At 43.0% G+C, this 22794-nt stretch overlaps 2 protein-coding genes across 4 annotated transcripts in view; one reads left to right on the top strand and one right to left on the bottom strand.

Annotated features, from left to right (window-relative positions):
- Positions 1–15969, top strand: part of coa1 (cytochrome C oxidase assembly factor 1) — an 80728-nt gene extending 64759 nt beyond the window's left edge. The window contains exons 3-7 of one of the 2 annotated variants that reach the window (XM_068005807.1): positions 6744–6853; positions 8545–8657; positions 12945–13096; positions 13665–13741; positions 15411–15969. In XM_068005807.1, the coding sequence (XP_067861908.1) occupies positions 6852–6853; positions 8545–8657; positions 12945–13096; positions 13665–13741; positions 15411–15498 (432 nt within the window). In that variant the 5' untranslated portion in view covers positions 6744–6851 and the 3' untranslated portion in view covers positions 15499–15969. The remainder of the gene's footprint in view (positions 1–6743; positions 6854–8544; positions 8658–12944; positions 13097–13664; positions 13742–15410) is intronic. The other variant, XM_068005816.1, reaches the window with a different exon arrangement.
- Positions 15970–18140: 2171 nt separating this feature from the next.
- Positions 18141–22794, bottom strand: part of stk17a (serine/threonine kinase 17a) — a 92451-nt gene continuing 87797 nt past the window's right edge. For both annotated transcript variants that reach the window (XM_068005839.1, XM_068005829.1), the window contains one exon: positions 18141–20380. In XM_068005839.1, coding sequence (XP_067861940.1) covers positions 20083–20380 — 298 coding nt within the window. In that variant the 3' untranslated portion in view covers positions 18141–20082. The remainder of the gene's footprint in view (positions 20381–22794) is intronic.

The raw sequence follows: 22794 nt of genomic DNA on the forward strand, positions 1-22794 counted from the left end.
ACATGCATGCTAAACAGCGGAAGCAACATGCTATAGACAGAGCTACGCAATTCCACAACCAACGGATCAGATCAGAGCTCTGCAGTCCTGCCACATCCAGTCGTGAATGGTGGTGGACAATGAAACAACTAACGGGAGGAGGAGGCTCTGTAAACATCTTCATCCTCAATGATGGCAGAGCCCAGCACGTGAGTGCAAAAGGCAAGGCTGAAGCGTTTGCAACCATCTTCAGTCAGAAGTGCCGAGTGGATGATCCATCTCGGCCTCCTCCCGATATCCCCACCATCACAGACGTCAGCCTTCAGCCAAATCGATTCACTCCACATGATATCAAGAAATGGCTGAGTGCACTGGATACAGCAAAGGCTATGTGCACCGACAACATCCCGGCTGTAGTGCTGAAGACTTGTGCTCCAGAACTAGCTGCGCCTCTAGCCAAGCTGTTCCAGTACAGCGACAACACTGGCATCTGCCCGACAATGTGGAAAATTGCCCAGGTATGTCCTGTCCACAAAAAGCAGGACAAATCCAATTCGGCCAGTTATCGCCCCATCAGTCCACTCTGAATCATCAGCAAAGTGATGGAAGGTGTCATCGACAGTGCTATCAAGCGGCACTTACTCACCAATAACCTGCTCACCGATGCTCAGTTTGGGTTCTGCCAGGACCACTCGGCTCCAGACCTCATTACAGCCTTGGTCCAAACATGGACAAAAGAGCTGAATTCCAGAGGTGTGGTGAGAGTGACTGCCCTTGACATCAAGGCAGCATTTGACCGAGTGTGGCACCAAGGAGCCCTAGTAAAATTGAAGTCAATGGGAATCAGGGGGAAAACTCTCCAGTGGCTGGAGTCATTCTTAGCACAAAGGAAGATGGTAGTGGTTGTTGAAGGCCAATCATCTCAGCCCCAGGACATTTCTGCTAGAGTTCCTCAGGGCAGTGTCCTCGGCCCAACCATCTTCAGCTGTTTCATCAATGACCTTCCCTCCATCATAAGGTCAGAAATGGGGATGTTCGCTGATAATTGTACAGTGTTCAGTTCCATTCGCAACCCCTCAGATAATGAAGCAATCTGTGCCCGCATGCAGCAAGACCTGGACAACATCCAGGCTTGGGCTGATAAGTGGCAAGTAACATTCGCGCCAGACAAGTGCCAGACAATGACCATCTCCAACAAGAGAGAGTCTGACCGCCTCCCCTTGATATTCCACGGCATTACCATCGCCGAATCCCCCACCATCAACATCCTGGGGTCACCATTGACCAGAAACTTAACTGGACCAGCCATACTAATACTGTGGCTACAAAAGCAGGTCAGAGGCTGGGTATTCTGCCCACCTGCTGACTCCCCAAAAACTTTCCAACATCTATAAGGCACAAGTCAGGAGTGTGATGGAATACTCTCCACTTGCCTGGATGAGTGCAGCTCCAACAACACTCAAGAAGCTCGACACCATCCAGGACAAAGCAGCCCGCTTGATTGGTACCCCATCCACCACCTTAAACATTCACTCCCTTCACCACCGGCGCACTGTGGCTGCAGCGTGTACCATCCACAGGATGCACTGCAGCAACTCGCCAAACCCGTGACCTCTACCACCTAGAAGGACAAGGGCAGCAGGTGCATGAGAACAACATCGCCTGCACGTTCCCCTCCAAATCACACACCATCCTGACTTGGAAATATCTCGCCGTTCCTTCATCGTCAATGGGTCAAAATCCTGGAACTCCCTTCCTAACAGCACTGTGGGAGAACCTTCGCCACACGGACTGCAGCGGTTTAAGAAGGCGGCTCACCACCACCTTCTCAAGGGCAATTAGGAATGGGCACTAAATGCTGGCCGTACCAGCGACGGCCACATCCCATGAACGAATTTTTTTTAAAAAAGAACTTGCCAATGAATTACTTTTGACGTGTAGCCACCTTTGTTGTGGTGGCAGATGTGATGACCAATTTGTGCAAAATAAGGTCCCACAAACAGCAAATGAGATAAATGACCAGATAATCTTATTTGGTGATTGAAAACCTTCTAACTTTTTTACACAGTGAGTGGTTAGGATCTGGAATGCTCTGCCAGGGCAGGCGGCGGAGGCAGGTTCAATCATGGTTTTCAAAACGGAATTGGATAAGTACTTGAAAGGCAAAAATTTGTAGGGCGGGGGAGTGGGACTAGCTGGATTGCTCTTGCATAGAGCCGGCGCGGACTCGACGGGCAGAATGGCCTCCTGTGCTGTAACCTTTCTATGATTCTGTGACTCCATAGTGATGTTGGTTGAGGGAGGAATGTTGGCCTGGACACTGGGAAGAATTACTTGCTCTTTCTCAAAGTGCAACATCTATCTGAACAGGCATTTGGGACCTTGGTTTAGCGTCTCATTTGAAAGACAGCATCTCTGACATTGCAGCGCTGAAGCATCAACCAAGTTTATGTGTTCAATTCCTGGACCGGGGCTTGAACATAAAAACCTTCTGATTCAGAGATGCGGATCCCAGCACAGTATCCTGTTAGTTCAGAGGTTCCCAAACTGGGGGCGGGGGGGAAGGAACACAGCGAGGTCATCGGGCAGGAGCAGGAGGGGGTGTGGTGGGGAGGGGGGGACACAGCGAGGTCATCACGGAGGGGGGGTGGGGAGGGGGGGACACAGCGAGGTCATCACGGAGGGGGGGTGGGGAGGGGGGGACACAGCGAGGTCATCGGGCAGGAGCGGGGGGTGGGGAGGGGGAGACACAGCGAGGTCATCGGGCAGGAGCAGGAGGCGGGGGGGGGACACACAGCGAGGTCATCGCGGAGGGGGGGACACAGCGAGGTCATCGCGGAGGAGAAGTGGGGGGGAACACAGCGAGGTCATCAGGGAGGAGAAGGAGCGGGGGGTGCGCGTGGAGGACAGCCTGGCCTAATCTAACAAATATGAGAGCCTCCAATGCAGCCTCGAATGTTTAGGGGAGGGGCATTATGAGGCGATCTCAGCACAGCACAGGATGTATGCCTTCCTGGCGATTTGAAGCAGCTCTGATTGGTCCAACGTCTGCGCTGTGCTGAGATCTCCCCACCAGGTAAGGAGTGTCCTTTGACGATACAATCCCCACCACTCAGAGCGGTGTCAATGTGATTTGCCCGCTATACCCGGTGGCTGGTGTAACACAGATAAATGATGGTGTGAAGTAGTGGAGGCATAAAAGAGCTCAGGATAATTCTGGGAGAACATGTAAGACATCAGGATATATTGTTCATCCCTGGAGCCGTTTAAGAGGCGGTCAGATGGAAGGTGTCTGTCGGAGGGTGAGTTAAATCGACCCCAAATCTGGAGCAAACAGTAACACTAGTTGTCATATTACCATTAACCTACCACTTCAATTGAAATCGTCTTTCCAGAGCTCTTACACGTTGGTCGCTAATAGTTTATTGGACAAGGAAACTGCGTCTCAATACATAATTAACGTCACTTGTTCGGACAAATGTTAATTTTAAAACTGAACCGGAATGTGTCCAGCTCAGCAAGCCAGCAAGAAGGGCTCGCAGCAGTGGCAGGAGTTCTAGAGGCCAAGGCGGGTTAGGACTTAATGACAGGGAATCACACTTTAATGAGCTGCAAACTACAGCTTGAACTGCCTGAAATAGCCAGCAAGCTTAATATGGTTTAAGTGGCACCTTTATAAGTGATGCCTATGGTAATGGCAAATGGTCAGTGCCATTTGCCCAATATATGCGGGGATGGTGTAAGCGGTGGTGACTGTATTAGAGCAGTTTGCTGCCAGTCCAGATAGATGCTTGACTGAATTTATATTGGCACTGATCAGCCATTTCAAATTAAAGGCAGAGAAATTGGTTTTGGGCCAGGAGCTGGCACTCCTGCTCCTCCTGGCGCCACATTAAGGTAAGTGGAAAAAACAAAAACTTACCTGTTTTTCGGCAGCCTCCAGCAATCCCTTTAAGGATCACTGCTTAGGCCGCGATAGACTGGGAAAATTGAGCGGATCCAGCCAGTTTTTGTTGAATTTGGCATTGAGGTTCTAAAACTAGCCGTAGGTTCCTGATTAACATGTTCAGGCACCTAATCGCCTGTTTTAGGCAGGTACCTGGGCACTCAGAAGTCCCTGGTTGCCAATTTTGTAACTGGGTTGGGGGGGGGGGGGTATGTGATTGGGCACAAGAGAGAGCACCCAGAAATTGGCCTCCCCAATGTGAATTTTGTGCCCCAAAAAAAGGATGACGGGGACCAATTTCTCCCCCAAAGTGTTCCAAACAACCCAAAATTGCTGGTGGAAAAGGGGGTGTGCGTGATACATGAATCTACGAAGGGGAGCTCAGCAAAAAGAAAGTTTGGGAACCTCTGTTAGTCGCTCGCCTCCCACCAAAAAAAAGTTTTTAAGAATTGCAGTAAAAATCAGCTGGGCTCCAAGCACTTAGGTCACTGTTGGGTGAGGACAGGATGGGCTTGGAAATTATGCTTTCACTGTCGAATAGCCTTCCTCCATTCACTGTGCAGGCTCACACATGAAAAGTGGGCACTTGGGTAAGTTATTGGCAGGTGACCAGCTGGCATGGAACCATACCCAAAGAAAGAGTCAATGACTTCAAGAAAGAGGAGATGAGAAATGCAGTGAAAAAAGAGGAGGAAGGAAAAATAGCCTGTTATTTTTCCCCGCTTGACTCATTGCCTGTTAAATGCTTTTTCCAGTAATTGTAGGTTTGAGGAGAGCTGACTGTTTTATATAGCTATTGCTTTAAATGCTTCAGGCTGTTAACAATTTTTTTAAAAGAACCACTGTATTTGTCGGGATATGGAAAAGTGCACACCTTGAAAACACCAGGCTATCAGGATTTTCTTGCCAAAAGATTGCAAGTCCCCTTTAAGGCCCGCCAGGAGACTGCTCTGCTGCATTCGAATAGGATCAAGTGGGTGTGGCTAACTTCTCTGACCATTTTCCTCAACTTCCGCCCCAAACCCACCCCAAACTATAAGACAGTAGGAGCACTGGTATAAGGTATTCATGAGGCGAATACTGCTTAAAGAAGGCCATTTTATTTGCTGCAACTGAAAATTGGTGTTACTTTGTCCACATTTCAATCTATTTAGTGCTTTGGACAAAGCTGTTTTCCTGGTGGAAGTGGGCTACAGGTCTTCAGGCAGCAATTGGCAAACCTGCCCAATAGCCTCTTGGGGGAAACGCCATCTTCTGAGGTAATATAATTCTGGAAAATCTAAGTTGGTCTGTAAATCCTGGTGAATGGGTATTTTCATGTAGGGACGAGCCTCCAATCTAGCCTCTTCCATCTCCTAATCTTCTTTTTCATAATAGAAGGAACTCCATGTCCTCAGTCAAAATCTACTTTTTACAGAGCTTATTAAAAGAAGCAGCAAAATTTCTGATAGAAACTCCAGCGATACCACTGTCTTGAATTTCTTTACCACTGGATCCTTCCAGGGACTAAAAGCAACTATTCCCATGTTTGTTGAGCAGCAGTTCCCCACTGCATCAAGGTCATCACTGATGCTCAGTTCAGGAGAGCTGCACAATTCAATTCCTTCCCAATAGAACCAGAGAAAGAGAGAGAGAGAACTGTCCAGTTTTCCAGACCAGCAGGCTTCCCACAGGTGCATAGAGCAATTGACGGAATGCAAGTAGCACTCAAAGCCCCATGTGACAACCCCCTCAATTTTATGGGAAAGGCTTTCATTCTATTAATGTGTAACTAGTGTGCAGTGCCAACCATCTGATCCTGCATGTGAATGTCTGATACCAAAGAAGCCATTATGAAGCTTTCATCAGGCAACAATCTACCATACCAGCTCTCTTGACTCAAAGCTATGTTTCAGAATGACTGCTTGGTGATCAGGGCTGTTTGCTGCAGTCATGACTAATGGTGCTAGTGAGGCTTCCACAGACAAAGGGAGACAACAAATATAGTGAGGTCCATGCAACTACTAGAAGGGCCACCGAGCAGGCTATAGGAATTCTCAAGTTCATTTTAGGTGCCTGGATAAATCTGATGGAGCCCTGCAATAGGGCCCAGGAAGAGTCTCAAGAATTATTGTTGCTTTCTTTGTACTGTGTTATCACAATGAAAAAAGGCTTGTTGCTTATGCTCACTAATACTCAGTGCTTTACCCAGTGAAAATCTTTCTGAATCACTGATAACTTCCTCCCAACTGTTTCTCTCTGTGCTGGTGCTGGAGTAAGTGAGATGCCATGGTGGAGACAGTGATGACGAGGCAGCAGTTGAGGATCTGGACATGCCAACAGATTCCACTCTGGAAGCGTTTGGTTAATCATTGGAGTGGCTGGCTTCTTACTGCAAGGCACTGCCTATGATGTGAAAAACAGATGAGTTCACACTGACAATCCTCCTTGAAGAAATAGTGAAGCTGCCACTACTCCCAGTGGGAGTGCTGCACAGTCTGAGGTGCCATCTTTCAGATGAGACATTATCACCCCGTCTACCCTCTCAGTTGGAAGTAAAAGATCTCATGGCGTTATTTTGAAGAAGAGCAGGTGAGTTCTCCCCGGTGTCCTGGTCAATATTTATCCCTCAACCAACATCACTAAAACAGATTATCTCTTTGTTGTTCGTGGGACCTGGCTGTGTAAAAATTGGTTGCTGTGTTTCCTACATTGAACAGTGCAATACGTGCATTGCAACACTTCAAAAAGTACTTCATTGGCTGTAAAGTGTTTTGGGATGTCCTGAGATGTGAAAGGCACCATATATCTACAAATTCGTTCTTTCTTTATGTTCTAGGTCTGTGATTGACATGGACACTTGCCAAGTATAAGTGCATGCACCCCACAATGATGTCCCTTTAAATGAAGCGTCCTTGAAGACTAGCAGAAGCCCTTGTGACAGGCAATGTGAGTTCCTGGAGTAGTTTGAAAAAATGATGGTGATTCAGTATTTTTAGAGGTTGCCTTTTTTTTAATAAGTGAGAGCACCTGGGTGAGGGAGAAAACAGGGAAAGAGTATGGTAGGTAAGGAGGTGAATGAAGACTGTAGGTTCGTCAGAGTGCCTTGGCTACCCTTGAGAAGTCATTGAAGCTCTTTCCGCACTGCGTGGAAATGATTGAGGTGGTGGAGGTTGCACTGCCAACTTTACCACCTTCCTCCATACAATCTAAAATGGATCTTCCTCATGCCCAAGAGTCTATCCCTTCTGGCCCTGGGTTCAGCCAGCAACTCCTCCACAGATGCGTCTGAAAATCTGGGAGCCTTTACTCCTGCTGACCTCTTAGAGACTGCTGCTCCTTGAGACATTTGGAACTCTATGCTGCTGGTAAAAAGATGACCCCCTTTAACCTTTTAGAGGCTGCACCGATACTGAATTTCCCTCCCTCCCAGTAGCCCACCCTGCATTGCAAATGAGGGTGGAATACCTGGCAGGTTAGCAGCAGAGTCTTATGGGTAAAGAAAGAACTTGCATTTATATAGTGTCTTTCACGACCTCAGGACGTCCCAAAGTGCTGCACAACCAATTAAGTACTTTTGAACTGTAGTCACTATTGTAATGTAGGAAAACATGGCAGTCAATTTGTGCACAGCAAGGCCCCACAAACAATGAGATAAATGGCCAATTAAACTGTTTTGGTGATGTTGGCCAGGACACTGGGAGAAATCCCCTGCTGTTCTTCGATTAATGCCATGGGATCTTTAATGTTCACCTTAGAGGGCAGACAGGGTGTTGATTTAACATAGCTAGTAGTCCTATTCATCTGCTAATTGGAGAAAAATATAGCCCTTTATGTCTGAATGAATATAAAATGGTTCGCTGGCTTTAAACACTGGATAGCTGAGTCTTAGTGAGCAGAAAGATTTTCGAAGCACTTTTAGTGAAGGTGCACTGCATTTAAAAGCAGTGCACACTCAGAATGGGGCACAGTCACATTTTTACATTGCATGTACATCTACAGCTCAGTCAGACTGACCTGTTTTGGTGATGTGGCAGATACTCTACTGGTTTTTACTGTGTAACAGGCACTTAAAATATATATTTTGTTTGAATTAAAAATGCAGTCTTTGTGTGTATGTGTGTCAATCATGGGTCGTCCTTCTTTCCTCTCAAGTATCAGTTTTAATATTTGAACTGTCCATGTCCCTGAATTTCACAACATCGTTAAAATAATTTTTGTATATAAAGGTGTACTGGATACATTCCACAAACTTATTCCAGAATTTTGCTTTGCTGGGAAACACCATCTTATTAAATTGAAGCTCGGCCCCACGGGAAGGACTGTTAGCGATCCCAGAATAAAAATCAGAAAACCCTGGAAACGCAGCATGTTTGTCAGCAACTAGAAGAGAAAAATAGTTTCATGGCTTTTATGTGGTCCTTCTACAGAATTCCAATTCTGATGTTAGATGTACACCTGAAAGATTTGCCTGCCTTTTCTCTTTTAGATACTGATGAGCCTCTTGTGCATTTCCAGAATTTTCTATCTTTATTTCAAATACCCAGGATTTCTTTATATCTCTGTTGGTTAGCCCAATTGTGAGATTACAATTGTATCCGAAACCATAGTTTATTGCAGTCTAATTTTCCTTCTATTAGGCTTTGTGAAGCTTGGATGATGCCAGTTTCAACGAGTGCTTTGCAACAGATGGCGATATACTTGGGAATTGTGTCTGGAGGAGGGTGTGCAGTAATGTATTATCTTATGCAGCGTAAGTACACAAGAGCATTACCTGTTAAACCTATTTCTAATTCCAAGACCTTTTTGTTTTCCTCTGACATGCAGTAAGTATCCAGTAGACAAATACTGTACTAGTCACATGCGCTGTCCATCAGTAAATTTATTTACTTCAACCCCCTCCGCCCCGCCCCTACCACATCCTATTTAAAAATGACCAGAAATAGATTGTAGAGAATGGAACTGCCTGGAAACCAAACTTCTTGTTGTGGTCAGGGCAATTATCTCTTCAGCTTATTGTGATGCTGTGTTTGTGGTAATGTTCTTTCTGCTAACATCTGTAATTGTTGTGTCACTGAGAACTGGTATTAAAGCCCAGGATCTTTGCTGTCTTATAGATTGGTAAAAGTGTCATATGGCACGGCTTCTTTGACTGCCAGATGATGTATTTTGGAGTGATAGAATGCAGGATCATATTCACAATTTGCCCAAGTGTCCAGTTATTGATTTCAACTGTGTCGTCATGGTGAGCACAATAGATGGATTTCTAATGGAGCAAATTAGCTGGAAAATTAATCCTAGATTGCTCTTGCACACCTCCTGGGATCAGGGAATTCAATACTGTTAATGTGCAGCCTGAAGATTGACAACCGTGTATATCTGAAACATAGCCTGCCACTCTGTGTCTGTTACTGGCCAATACAATATAATATTGGACTTTTATACCATGGACTGTAGTGGCGCTTATTGGGAGCTAACCTCACAAATTTCCTTCCCGTCCCACTCATCCTTCCCACTACCATTCCACCTCCTCTCTGCGTTTTCTTCCAAAATGTCTGCTCACTCACAACACACTGGAGGAGGAATCCAGAACAAGGGTGCACAATTTTAAAATTAGAGCCAGGCCATTTAGGAGTGAAATCAAGAAGCAACTTTTCACACAGAGGGTAGTGGAAATCTGGAATTCACTCCCCCAAAAGGCTGTGGATGCTGGGTCAATTGAAATTTTCAAAACTGAGATCGATAGATTTTTATTAGGTAAGGGTATTAAGGGATATGGTACAAATGAGGGTAAATGGAGTTGAGCTACAGATCAGCCATGATCTAATGCAATGGTAGAACGGGCTCAAGTGGCTAAATGGCCTCCTGTTCAGATGGCCCTTGGCATCCGCAGCCTTACTGTGGATGATTGTACAGACATCCTGGCATTGACTGAAACTTGGTGATGCCATGTAGTAATAACCAAGTGCCAGATGCAATCCATAGTGGGACTGAAGATGTATACATGCAAAAGTCAGCTACATTAGATGAGAGGATTCTCGTGGGCTAAGTGCATGTAAGGATGTGAATGAAAGCTGGGGTTAGAAAGGGCCTCACGGGTATTAATGGTAAGGTTTGAAAGTACTTTAAGACAGTGTGAGGGGGAGGTAATTGTAAGTGCTGTGCATGCTTAATTCACTGCATTAATGAAAGGTCATGGTGACCTTGGCTAATCAGGTTAGATCATTAAACCTCTTACTGCTTCCATTTGTGTAGAGCAGGGGAGGTGGCATAGACAGAAGTGGCCACTTCCTCCCATTTCCCTGGGCAGCTTTTCATGAGGACCTGTATCATGCTGTGCTGAAGAAGGCCCCCCTCTGCCACCTGAAAACCAGGTGGTGCTCTCTACCCTCCTGCACTCCTTGCAGGCAAGGATTTTTTTTTCTTAGTTGTTGGGATGTGGGTGACACTGACGAGACAGTATTTGGTGCCTATCTCTAGTTGTCCTGAAGGCATTAAGAGTCAATAGACTAGAGTTGCTTGTAGGCCAGATCAGGTAGGAGTATCAGATCTCTCCCTGATGGACGTTAGTGAACCAGTTGGGTTTTTTCTACAATCTGGCAACTTTCATGGTCACTTTTTTTGATTGTAAACAATTTTACCACACCAAGTTATAGTCCAACAATTTTATTTTAAAATCCACAAGCTTTCGGAGGCTTCCTCCTTCCTCAGGTGAATGTGGAAATGAAATCCTCGAACCTATCGCATTTATAAATCACAGAACAATGCCTGGTGATTACAGATAGTCTTTTCAACTGCCCGTTGCCAAGGCAACCAAAGTGTTCAGACAGATAGGTGTTATCTACAGGGCAACCGAATATACAAACGGCCAGATCTAAAAAAACAGATGATGTGGAGATGCCAATTCAAAAAACAGAGCGAGAGAGGCAGAAACATAGAAACATCCAGAAGGAAAAGACAGCAATTGACCCGTTATATTAAAAACAGATAACATTTGTTCGCTGGTGGGGTAACGTGTAGCGTGACATGAACCCAAGATCCCGGTTGAGGCCGTCCTCATGGGTGCGGAACTTGGCTATTAATTTCTGCTCGACGATTTTGCGTTGTCTAGTGTCTCGAAGGCCGCCTTGGAGTACGCTTACCCGAAGGTCGGTGGCTGAATGTCCTTGACTGCTGAAGTGTTCCCCGACTGGGAGGGAACCCTCCTGTCTGGCGATTGTTGCACGGTGTCCGTTCATCCGTTGTCGCAGCGTTTGCATGGTCTCGCCAATGTACCATGCTCCGGGGCATCCTTTCCTGCAACGTATGAGGTAGACAACATTGGCCGAGTCATAGGAGTATGAACCATGCACCTGGTGGGTGGTGTCCTCTCGTGTGATGGTGGTATCTGTGTCGATGATCTGGCATGTCTTGCAGAGGTTACCGTGGCAGGATTGTGTGGTGTCGTGGACGCTGTTCTCCTGAAAGCTGGGTAATTTGCTGCAAACGATGGTCTGTTTGAGGTTGGGTGGCTGTTTAAAGGCGAGTAGTGGAGGTGTGGGGATGGCCATAGCGAGGTGTTCGTCGTCACTGATGACATGTTGAAGGCTGCGGAGAACATGGCGTAGTTTCTCCGCTCCGGGGAAGTACTGGACGACGAAGGGTACTCTGTTGGTTGCATCCCGTGTTAGTCTTCTGAGGAGGTCTATGCGATTTTTCGCTGTGGCCCGTCGGAACTGTCGATCGATGAGTCGAGCGTCATATCCCGTTCTTACTAGGGCGTCTTTCAGCGTCTGTAGGTGTCCATCGCGTTCCTCCTCGTCTGAGCAGACCCTGTGTATTCGCAGGGCCTGTCCATAGGGGATGGCCTCTTTGACGTGGTTAGGGTGGAAGCTGGAAAAGTGGAGTATCGTGAGGTTGTCCGTGGGCTTGCGGTAGAGTGAGGTGCTGAGGTGCCCGTCTTTGATGGAGATTCGTGTGTCCAAGAAAGAAACTGATTCTGAGGAGTAGTCCATGGTGAGATTGATGGTGGGATGGAACTTGTTAATGTTATCGTGTAGTCTCTTTAGTGATTCTTCGCCGTGGGTCCATAGAAAGAAAATGTCGTCGATGTATCTGGTGTATAGCGTTGGTTGGAGGTCCTGTGCAGTGAAGAAGTCCCGCTCGAACTTGTGCATGAAAATGTTGGCGTATTGGGGTGCGAATTTGGTCCCCATGGCTGTTCCGTGTGTTTGGGTAAAGAACTGGTTATTGAAGGTGAAGACATTGTGATCCAGGATGAAGCGGATGAGTTGTAGGATGGCGTCTGGAGATTGGCTGTTGTTGGTGTTGAGTATTGATGCTGTCGCAGCGATGCCGTCATCGTGGGGGATACTGGTGTAGAATGCCGAGACGTCCATCGTGGTGAGAAGTGTTTGATTTTTTTGATGCCAGCCCATAAATTACCAGATTTATTAAATTCAGTTTCACAACTTGCCATGGTGAGATTTGAACTCTGGGTTGCTGTCTAGTTCCATAACCACTAGGCTACTGTACCCTAAAGATATTGATACAATCGAGCTGTTTTTCAAAGCGTTTGCATGGAGTCCATGTTTTTTGGCATGATGATTCAGATCTTTGCATTTTATTAAATATGAGTGGTTAAAACCTACCAAAAAGATGTATATTTTAAAGGTGATTATAAAAGAATTATAAAGGTCTCAAAAAATTCCAATTAAAAGCTGGAAGCAACAGTTCATTAAAAGATTAGCCAAGTGATTACAGTAAGTGATTGATATTTAATCTTGGCAAAAAATGTTAACAGCTGGAACACAAAATGAAGGGATGTTCAACAGTAGTTAAAAAATATATATAAAATAAGTGAAGCCTGGAAAGTTCTAGCAAAGCAACAAAAGAAAAGATAAATAAAAAAAGGACAAGTAACATTTGAACTACAAGTGGCTGAAATCATGAGATAATTACACTTGATTTCCTGAATGATTTTGGTGCTCAATACAGTGTTTATGCTAAACTAGAGTGTGGATTTGGTGCAGATTTATCTTATGAATATTTGGTTTTATAGAAAATTTTGCCAAGTCAGAATACTACAAGTTGGCAATCGAAGAACTCAACAAACATGACAGAGCACTTGACGCCCTTGGAGCTCCTCCTCTGCAGGTCCGAAATATCAAACTCACTGACAGGAGCAACCGTGCGGATGGAATAAGTGCAAGGGTACAGTATTAATTTATTATTTCTTTGCTTAGCTCTGCTTTTGCACCTGAATTGTAGGTTCTTTGTATGTGGAGCAGGTATTCCATGAAGCAGTTTTCTTCTACCATGTATAGTTTTCATATACCTTGATTCAAACTTTCATCTTACCCAGAGTTTCCCTGTTTCCATTGATGGTGTTGTATTAGGGGACATCTACATGAGTGTTAGCAAAAAGGTCGGTGTGAGTAAAAGTGGGTTTCCCCATTATGAATGTTTTTTTAACTAACATTAGCAAATAGAGGGAAATATACCTCAAAGTCTCCCCATGCTGTCTCTTTGCAGCAGTTTTAAAGTATAAACCATGGTAATAAGGGGGGACTGAGATACACCATAAAATGCATAGCTATTGCTCTTTATTGAATTGTCACATAATCCTAAATGTTACCTAATACACATTCCCTTTAAAGAATAATGAATGGGGTGAGAGGGGATATATAATTCGGGATATATAATTAGAATAAATGCATGCCAGTCTATGGAATCCAGATAAACCTACTCTACTAAATAGTTGTGCGACATTGGATTACAGATCAAAATCCCAGTATATGGAACAAAATCAGCCGGATATCTCCACACCTATTCTGTCAGAGACAGTGTACAGAAAAGGTAACCGATATGCATGTTTCCAACTCATTGAATGCTGAATTGTCTTTTAAAAAATCAGCTTGAGGTTATAAATAAGTGTTCATTTTTGTTCAGTTTACAAGTGTTATGATGTTTGAAAAAATCTGAACATGAATATTTTAGACTTCAACTTCAATCCATATTTGTACACATTGAATTATCCTGGCTTCCTCGAATTGCCCTGGAAGACATAAATGATTGATTTCAAGGAAGATATTAGCTGTATCCAAGAAGGGTGTCAGTTGGCAGAATTGTTTAACATTACTAAAGCTGGATTTAAGAAATTTGTTCTACTCCCCTTGGCACAGAGTGAGTGGAGAACCTGAGGTATACTGGTTCATTACACCGCCGTGGTGAGGGAAGGGGTGATGGAGTTCTGCAGCATTGTATTTCAGTGCGACCATGGGCTGTGATTTACTGTACCTCCTCTACTGTCTTTGTTTTCTTCTGCTTGATAATTGCTGAAGAATCAGTGAGCAACAACTTGAAAGGGATTAGAGGAGGCAGTATAATTTTAAACAGTCATTATGGGTGTTATGTAGCACTTAAGAAAAAACACTACAAGATCACCCCATGCTGCAGTAAATCTGACTTCTGTGTCAGGATGAGAACAATCACAGCATAGCAACAACCTAAAGGTGTGATGTAACAGAGAAATGAAATAAATGTGGAATCCTGTGATATGATAGTTTGGGGAAAAAGAAACATGTGGCTTATAATGGTGACCAGTCACTAGAAGCATTCAGTAGGAATTAATTTGGGTGTGATGTAGATTGGGTTAAATTAGATTTGACTGAGATTTGAATGTGTTTTATTGAATAAAGTGTCAGGAATGGGAATCAATGGGAATCTAAATGTGTCTAAAATATTTCTGGTCAAATCTTTGTATGCCACTTTATATATAGTTTAATTAAACTAGATTTTGTACAAACTACCAGAAATTATTATTTTTACTGTGTGGCTGAAGAGCTTAACTGTGTTAGACTAAATAGCTTTGCACTTTGTGCAGACAAGATTTTCAAAAAGAATCAGACAAAGAAAATTGTTTTGGACCAAACATCAGTTAACTTGAGGGCTTGTTGGATAAGTAGACCACAAGGTATCTGCACCTTGACTTGTCTTGAAAAAACTGTGTACAAAAATTTAGTTTTTCCTGTCCATATTTCAGTTCTTGTCTTGACAAGAATTTTTTCAAAATGTTATTTCAAAATATCATTTAATTTCAGTCTATGACTATTTTTCTCAACACTGCATGCACTGTATGACACTGAGCCAGAGGTTCCAGGTTTAAACCCGACTCTACTGAGTTAGCTGATTTCAGCCAAGGCAGTTTTAAGTACTGACCTCAGTGCTCCTGGGTAGGAAAGGGAAAAGTTAGTCAGATTCCTACTCCTTGTCCCTAGTCAGTGACCCCCCCAGAAAGTATGCACGTGAGATGTCGGGTGAACATGTCTGTGGTGACCCTTCACCGAGGAGAAGCCTGCTGACACACATTCACTCATTGTCAAGACTCATTCATAAAGAAGGATGAGGGATTGACAGCACCTGTGACCCAACAAAAGTCACTTGAGAGGAAATTGGGAAAGAAAGGAATTTTGTTGAACAATTGTCTGTTACCAACTTTATCTCTGCTGTTTTTGTTTTTTGTTAGATGGTTTCTACAAGAAGCTGTGTTGCAATTGTTGGATGGCCAGCAAGTTTCAGTTTACCCCTCGATCAAGGATGAAGACAACCAATGATGATAACATGTGTAAAGGCTTCTGAACAACATCAAACCTGCACGGTCCTGAGGTCACACAGTTGCCTTTTCCTAAAACATTTTTCAGGCTGCAATTCAAATCCTGATGCAATTTAAAAAAAAACCAGCATCATCTTTTAATTGATTGGTGGAGCTTAAGCTTACATGATTTTACCAAATCATGATTCAACCAACAATTTTAGAACAAGAACTATGTGAAGACCATGGTTTCAAAGTCAGTTTAATGTAAGGTTAGATCTTGTCCTGTGCCCCCAAGCCGTAAGCATACACCCTTCGAGCAGCAGATGATAATTCTTGTTAAGTGCTGGGGTTATCTTAATCAGTAAACCCAGCTATAGGTTAAACTCTGATTCATAATTACACATATACTGTGAAAATAAGATTGCTTCAGCAGTACACAAGGATGAGCTGTACAAATATCTGATGACATTAATAAAATGGGTAGAATGAAGGTGTTAGTGTGTCTCCTTACTACTTGGTGTTAACATTGAGTGAATGCAAAGAATACACATCTTAACAATATGCACTTGCAGAGAATGTCAGATTGCTGACCTGTAGATCAGCTTACAAATAGGAAATTGTTTTCAACCTACAGGCCCCAAACATCAGGAATCTAAGATCTTTGGCTTGCTTTTATCAGGCATTATTCCTGTCAACATTAATAATGCCTTGTTGTGAGCTATATCCTCAGTTCTTGGCTGGAGGGGTAGCAGAAATATGAGTAAATAAGAACAAATCCAAATTTAATAAAGTTTCAGGCAGCATCACATGCAAAAAGAAGAAAAAGGGTGGGACCTCTGCATGTGGCAGTGAACTACACTTGTAGAATGAGATTTATCGAACCTATATAGATAATCTAACATTCATTCAACTCCAAATAAAAACACCCTATAGATTCTTGAAATAGGATTCTGAATACTCACTTGTGCAGATCAGCTTGGACCACAGCACTACAGAAGCATTTGTTAGCCTGTGCTGCCAAATTAAGATGTTAGTGCTCAGTGAAAGCACATTAAGTTGCTCCATATAGCAGCACAGTGGCTCTTATTCTTGAGGAAGAGACCCATCCACCTGAGTCAACTTGAGCAGTGTCTGAGCATTAACTGTTCCAGCCAAAGTAATTATAATCTGATATTAGTGGAGCCAGATTAAATAATTTCACCATTTAAAAAAATTTCTCATGAGGTAGGCAACTCTGGTAAGTCCATCCTAGTTGCCCTGAGAAGGTAGTGGTGAACGTTCTCCTTGAACTGCTGCAGTCCTTGTTGTGATGGTGCTCCCACAATGGTATTACAGAGGGAATGTCAGGATGGTGTTGAACTTGGCGACATTGACGTTGCTACTTTTGTCCTTCTCAGTAGAGGTCACAAGGCTGGAAAGTGCTATCAAAGTTAAGTTGGTGAGTTTCTTTAGTGCATCCTGTAGATATTACAGCCATAGTACACGCAGGATTGATAGAATCCAGTGTTCGGATTGCTGATCAAGTGGACCGTCTCTGTCCTGATTGATGTTGAGATATGGTTGAAAAGATAGAGGACATGATGTCAGCTGACTTCTAGATATTGCTTGGCTGACAGTTACAATTGTGAAAGTGTGATGGTAAAATAATTTGATATTTTAGTCACCTTGGAGATTCTGATGTTTGTTAGCTTCAAAGCAACTTTGGAACTGGAGGTTGTGTGAACCTTGATACTAGGTTTTCTGGTGAATCCTCTGTAGGTCACTCCTGAGAAAGATCAACCTGAAACTGATGCACTTTTTCATCTGGAACTGAAGATCTGCTGCTCATGGTTTTGTTTTGGTTGAGGCAAATTGAGTTGAGATACAAGCCTTTCAACTTCACACGAACTTTGCAGGGTTGGAAATTGTGCATTAGCTGTAGTCATTGGAGTTGGGTTATATTTAAAACACGCCTGGTGGGAAGGTACTAGCATCAATCCTATGCCAAGCTGAGTCAGAGGATCCAGGGTAGAAACCTTGATAGAATGCTACAGGATGGTAAGTACACACCAGCTAGAGTGAAGCGGAGGGGGTGGGGGTGTAATTTTGACTTTGGGTGATAGTGTAAAATAGGCAATATTGGTTCAACCGCCCGTTTATACGTCTCAATTTTCATTTCGTTGACTTGAATAAATAAAATCTTGGGGGAAAAGAAGGAAAATTGGAGGATGGAACGAATGCACTGTCTAGAAGGCTATTCTGTGTTAAAATCAAGAAGTACCTGACGCAAGCATAAGTTTTTAAAAACGGACAGTGCTCCAATGTTTTCCCCATACGATAACACCTATTTAGATGTGGAATTGAACAAAGGAGGAAATTACAATCGTGCATTTAACCAGATGTAGATGTGGATAATGCAGTGGCATTTGTTTTAAAGAATTATGTATTAGCTTGAGTTAGTAAACACCACTGCTCATAAAATACATATTATTGGATAACTTATACTTTTTAGGCTATAGCCAAATCATTGCACTAACGTACAAGTCATACTTTCTGGTTTGTAGGAATGTTAGAAACCACATGCAATTTATGTACCTGACTTTATATTAAGTCCCAATCCCTCTAAAACTTGAAGTTTTGTCATTTACTCAGCAATGATACTTGAGTACAAAAACAATAAGCAAGCATCCAGATATGTTTATTAAAGGAATTATGTACATCTTTATAATAAAGGATACAAAAACTGTTGTCTTTTTTCCCTAGTGGAATAAGGTATACACAGTATCACAGGTAAAAGCACTGGCTAGCAGTTGTTAATTTTACAGTATAGTCCTAAAAGCAAAGACAACACTCTCAAGTTCAGCTTAAGATCATTTAGAGCAAGGTAAATTTTACAAAAGAATTATGAAAACATGGCTACCTCAAACTCACCCGAGGGAAATTTACATCAAGAGCACTGGCTAACCTTTTAAATACAGAAACAAAGAGAACTATCATTTCAGTAGCTACAGGACTGCTTTTTTAGCTGAGATTGTATTCCATTTAGCACCATTTGCAGGTGAATCCTGCAGATTGGGTGAAGAAAAAAATCCCGATACCCACTTCAAAGCCTAGAAACAACTTTAAGCATTATTTTCATCTAATAGCCCCCATTAGGACTTAAAGGGGGCCTTTATGTCAACTGGATGGAGTTGCTTTCTTTCAAAAGGTTAACATTTGCATGACATTGTGCAGTAATTTATTTGGGGGGGGAAGAAACCAAAGAAAACTGCAAGATAAATTTAAGATACAAGACTAAGATTACTTTTTTTTTTAAATTTACTTGGTAAGAACAGTTATAATTAAAACATGTGGCAACATTCAGGGATCCCTGAGTTAATTAAAAAAAGGGGAGATTTTATCCTGCAAAGATTCACACTTTTGTGCCACAGAATTACGAATTGGTGTAAAAACTGAATACAGCACCTGAATGAACACCAGCTGCTGTCCAGAACTTGGTTCTGTTTTTCAATTACAAAACATTAGTCCTAATCCCGTGAAACAAGCCACGGTGTAGTGACTGTCGCACATTGCAACAAAATACAGTCCTCTATTCTATTGACTGCACACTCCAATATGGATAATTGTCCCACAGCATTCAATTTTAAATAATCGTATTATAAATGGATTTACAAAAATGACATTTTATAGTAGCTTTTTAACTAGTCAGAAAGCCAACAGAATGTGTTTACTGGTACAAAAAGTTAACCAGGTTATCAATATTAAAAAAAGAATTCCTGTACATTTAACTAAATTAATTTTGCAGTCCTTTGCATAATGAATACTATATACATTTCTAATCTGTAAGGCACAAAAGGAGTAACATCTCACTGTCCATTGTGCAGCAGTTTTACTGAACGGGTTAACCCCATTCTGGGAATCTTATGCAGTTGTTTCTGATCACAAAAATACTCACAAGAACAACATCAAAAATACATATGCAAATACAATATAATTATTCAAAAATGGTGAAATAAATCAAGTATGACAAAAGCCATAGAGAAAACCAAATTTTGACTTGTATAATTCATACATGCATAAAAAAGGAATGTTGTGAATAATTCCAGATAGCAATAATAAACTCAAACATGTGCATTATTTGTGAACAGAGGATGCTATAATTTGTTGGGGGAACAGGTATTTTCAGATTCTAAACTAAATATCAAAGTGCATTATTCACAAGTACTGCACATTTTAAATTTATTGCTGACAGTACAATGGCTTAAAGGATAAATTCAGAACCAAAGAGCTTTTTCCCCAGCTCATTGTGCAAATAAAACTGATAATTCCCCAATAATGCACAGCCAGCCATCTTTTGTGAAACAAATATCAGCTCTGAACTGTGTACTGAAGGAATCTACTTCAGATATCACCACCCCTTACTACTCTCTGCTTGGCTTAAGTTTGAGCATTGTTCACACATTGATTCCAGAAGCATGGCATAACAGTTCTTGGCATTAAGACATTAAACTGTTCCTACTTGAATATCTGCAGAGGGAATAGAGGCTCACAAAACAATTGTTCTGTCAGAGTCCATTATTTAAAAAAAATACTCTGTAAAGTCAGAGTGTTTCCATCCCATAATTCAATAGATAAACTCCCCTTGAATCTCCTGTAGGGTGTTGAAGGGCTCTTCAAATTTGAAGCGTTTGGAGATGGCCTTTTGGTCAGTTTTTAGGTTTTCTTTCTCAGACTGTCTGCACTGTCCTAATGTGTATGATGCCATGACAATGAGCTCCTCCGTTTCTTGGCTTTGCTTTTCTGATTCTTCTGGAACTGTAGATTCAAGAGTGTCGCTTGAGGTTTCAGTGACAAATTCTGTTTCATCACGTTCATGTACCAACCATGGGTGCCTGAGACACTCCTCAGCTAAAGCTCGTTCTCTGCCAAAGAAAGCAGATAATACACTAAATAATGGTAGAAAAGTCAAAAATCCCTTTAAATGAAGCCGTGCTACAGGCACTGGGTATGTAAAATCAGGCGTATGGCATAAGAAAATGAAGCAGCATGGACACAAAGTCAGTTGACGGACACGAAAGAGAGTGGGTGGTCACTATATGTCTGTTGCTTAGACTGGAGATGGGTTGGAAGTGGTGTACCACATGAGGCAGTACTGGGTTATAGGAGATAATTTGGATTTGGGCATAGGGAACTCAATCTTGAAATTTGTGAATGACACAAATGTAGGAGGTTTGGCAAACTGAGGAGGACTGTAAAACAACAACAACTTGCCTTTATATAGCACCATTAACATAGTAAAACGTCCCAGTAAAAGACTTAAGGAAGATAAGGACAGTTTAGTGGAATGGGTAGACAGGTGGCAGATGCAATTTAAATGTGGATACATGAGAGGATAAATAAGGAATAAGAGAATACACTCAATGAAAGGATGTGGTTGAACAGAGACTTAGGTGTTCAAATACATAATTTCCTGAAAGTGCAAGTGCAGGTAGATAAAGCTATTTTAAAAGCCAACAGCTTTTTACATTTAGAATACTTAGTGCAGTTTTGGGGCACCCCATTACAGAAAATATTAAAGCCATTAACAGCGTACAGCGTGGATTCATCAGGCTGGTGCTATGGATGGCAAACTACAGTCATGGCGATGGATGTGAGATACTAGGATTATTTCCAAAGGAGCAGAAATGGTCAAGAGAAGATTTAATAAAGATTTTTTAAATTATGAAGGGTTTTGATAGAATATATGGAGAAAGTCTGCTTCCCCTGTTTAGAGAGTCAGTGACAGGGAATCAACAATTTAAAATGGTCCCCAAGAAAGTGAGGAGAGAAGTTAGGAGACATTTCTTTAGACAGATGGTATGTGGAAGTGCTTTGCTGCAGGGAGTGGTTAAGGCAGAGACTGTCGCATCTTTTAAGGATGGACAAATATTTAAAGCAGAGGAAGATACAGGATTATGGGATTAGTTTTGGAGTCCTCTAGCCAGCATAGGCCTCCTTCTGTACAGTAAACTTCTAGCTAGAAAGTGTAAATAAGCTATTCAGATTTTTAGTAATACTTGAAATTGCAATAACATACCTAGGAAAATGGCAATAGCTGCTCAACAGCTTCAAAAAACTAACACAGGCCCCCAAAAGCTGACAACTGAAGAATAGCTCTGACATGTGGTAGTGACATGGACTTTTTAAAAAAAAATTCGTTCATGGGATGTGGACGTCACTGGCAAGACCAGCATTTATTGCCCATCCCTAATTGCCCTTGAGAAGGTGGTGGTGAGATGCCTTCTTGAACCGCTGCAGTCCGTGTGGTGAAGGTTCTCCCACAGTGCTGTTAGGTAGGGAGTTCCAGGATTTTGACGCAGTGACAATGAAGGAACAGCGATATATTTCCAAGTCAGGATGGTGTGTGACTTGGAGGGGAACATGCAGGTGGTGGTGTTCCCATGTGCCTGCTGCCCTTGTCCTTCTAGGTGGTAGAGGTCGCGGGTTTGGGAAGTGCTGTTGAAGAAGCCTTGGCCAGTTGCTGCAGTGCATCCTGTGGATGGTACACACTGCAGCTTCGGTGCGCCGGTGTTGAAGGAAGTGAATGTTTAACGTGGTGGATGGAGTACTAATCAAGCGGTGACATTCCCTCCATCATAAGGTCAGAAATGGGGATGTTCGCTGATGATTGCACAGTGTTCAGCTCCATTCACAACCCCTCAGATAATGAAGCAGTCCGTGCCCACATGCAGCAAGACCTGGACAACATCCAGGCTTGGGCTGATAAGTGGTAAGTAACATTCGTGCCAGACAAGTGTCCTGAGCTTCTTGAGTGTTGTTGGAGCTGCACTCATCCAAGATGTTGACGGTGGGGGATTCGGTGATAGCAATGCCATTGAATGTCAAGGGGAAGTGGTTAGACTCTCTCTTGTTGGAGATGGTCATTGCCTGGCACTTGTCTGGCACGAATGTTACTTGCCACTTATCAGCCCAAGCCTGGATGTTGTCCAGGTCTTGCTGCATGCGGGCACGAACTGCTTCATTATCTGAGGGGTTGCGAATGGAGCTGAAAACTGTGCAATTGTCAGCGAACATCCCCATTTCTGACCGTATGATGGAGGGAAAGTTATTGATGAAGCAGCTGAAGATGGTTGGGCCTAGGACACTGCCCTGAGGAACTCCTGCAGCAATGTTCTGGGGCTGAGACGATTGGCCTCCAACAACCACTACCATCTTCCTTCGCGCTAGTTACGACTCCAGCCACTGGAGAGTTTTCCCCGATTCCCGTTGACTTCAATTTTACTAGGGCTCCTTGGTGCTACACTCAGTCAAATGCTGCCTTGATGTCAAGTGCAGT

This window comes from Heptranchias perlo, chromosome 2 (assembly GCF_035084215.1).
Source record: "Heptranchias perlo isolate sHepPer1 chromosome 2, sHepPer1.hap1, whole genome shotgun sequence".
NCBI lineage: Eukaryota > Metazoa > Chordata > Chondrichthyes > Hexanchiformes > Hexanchidae > Heptranchias > Heptranchias perlo.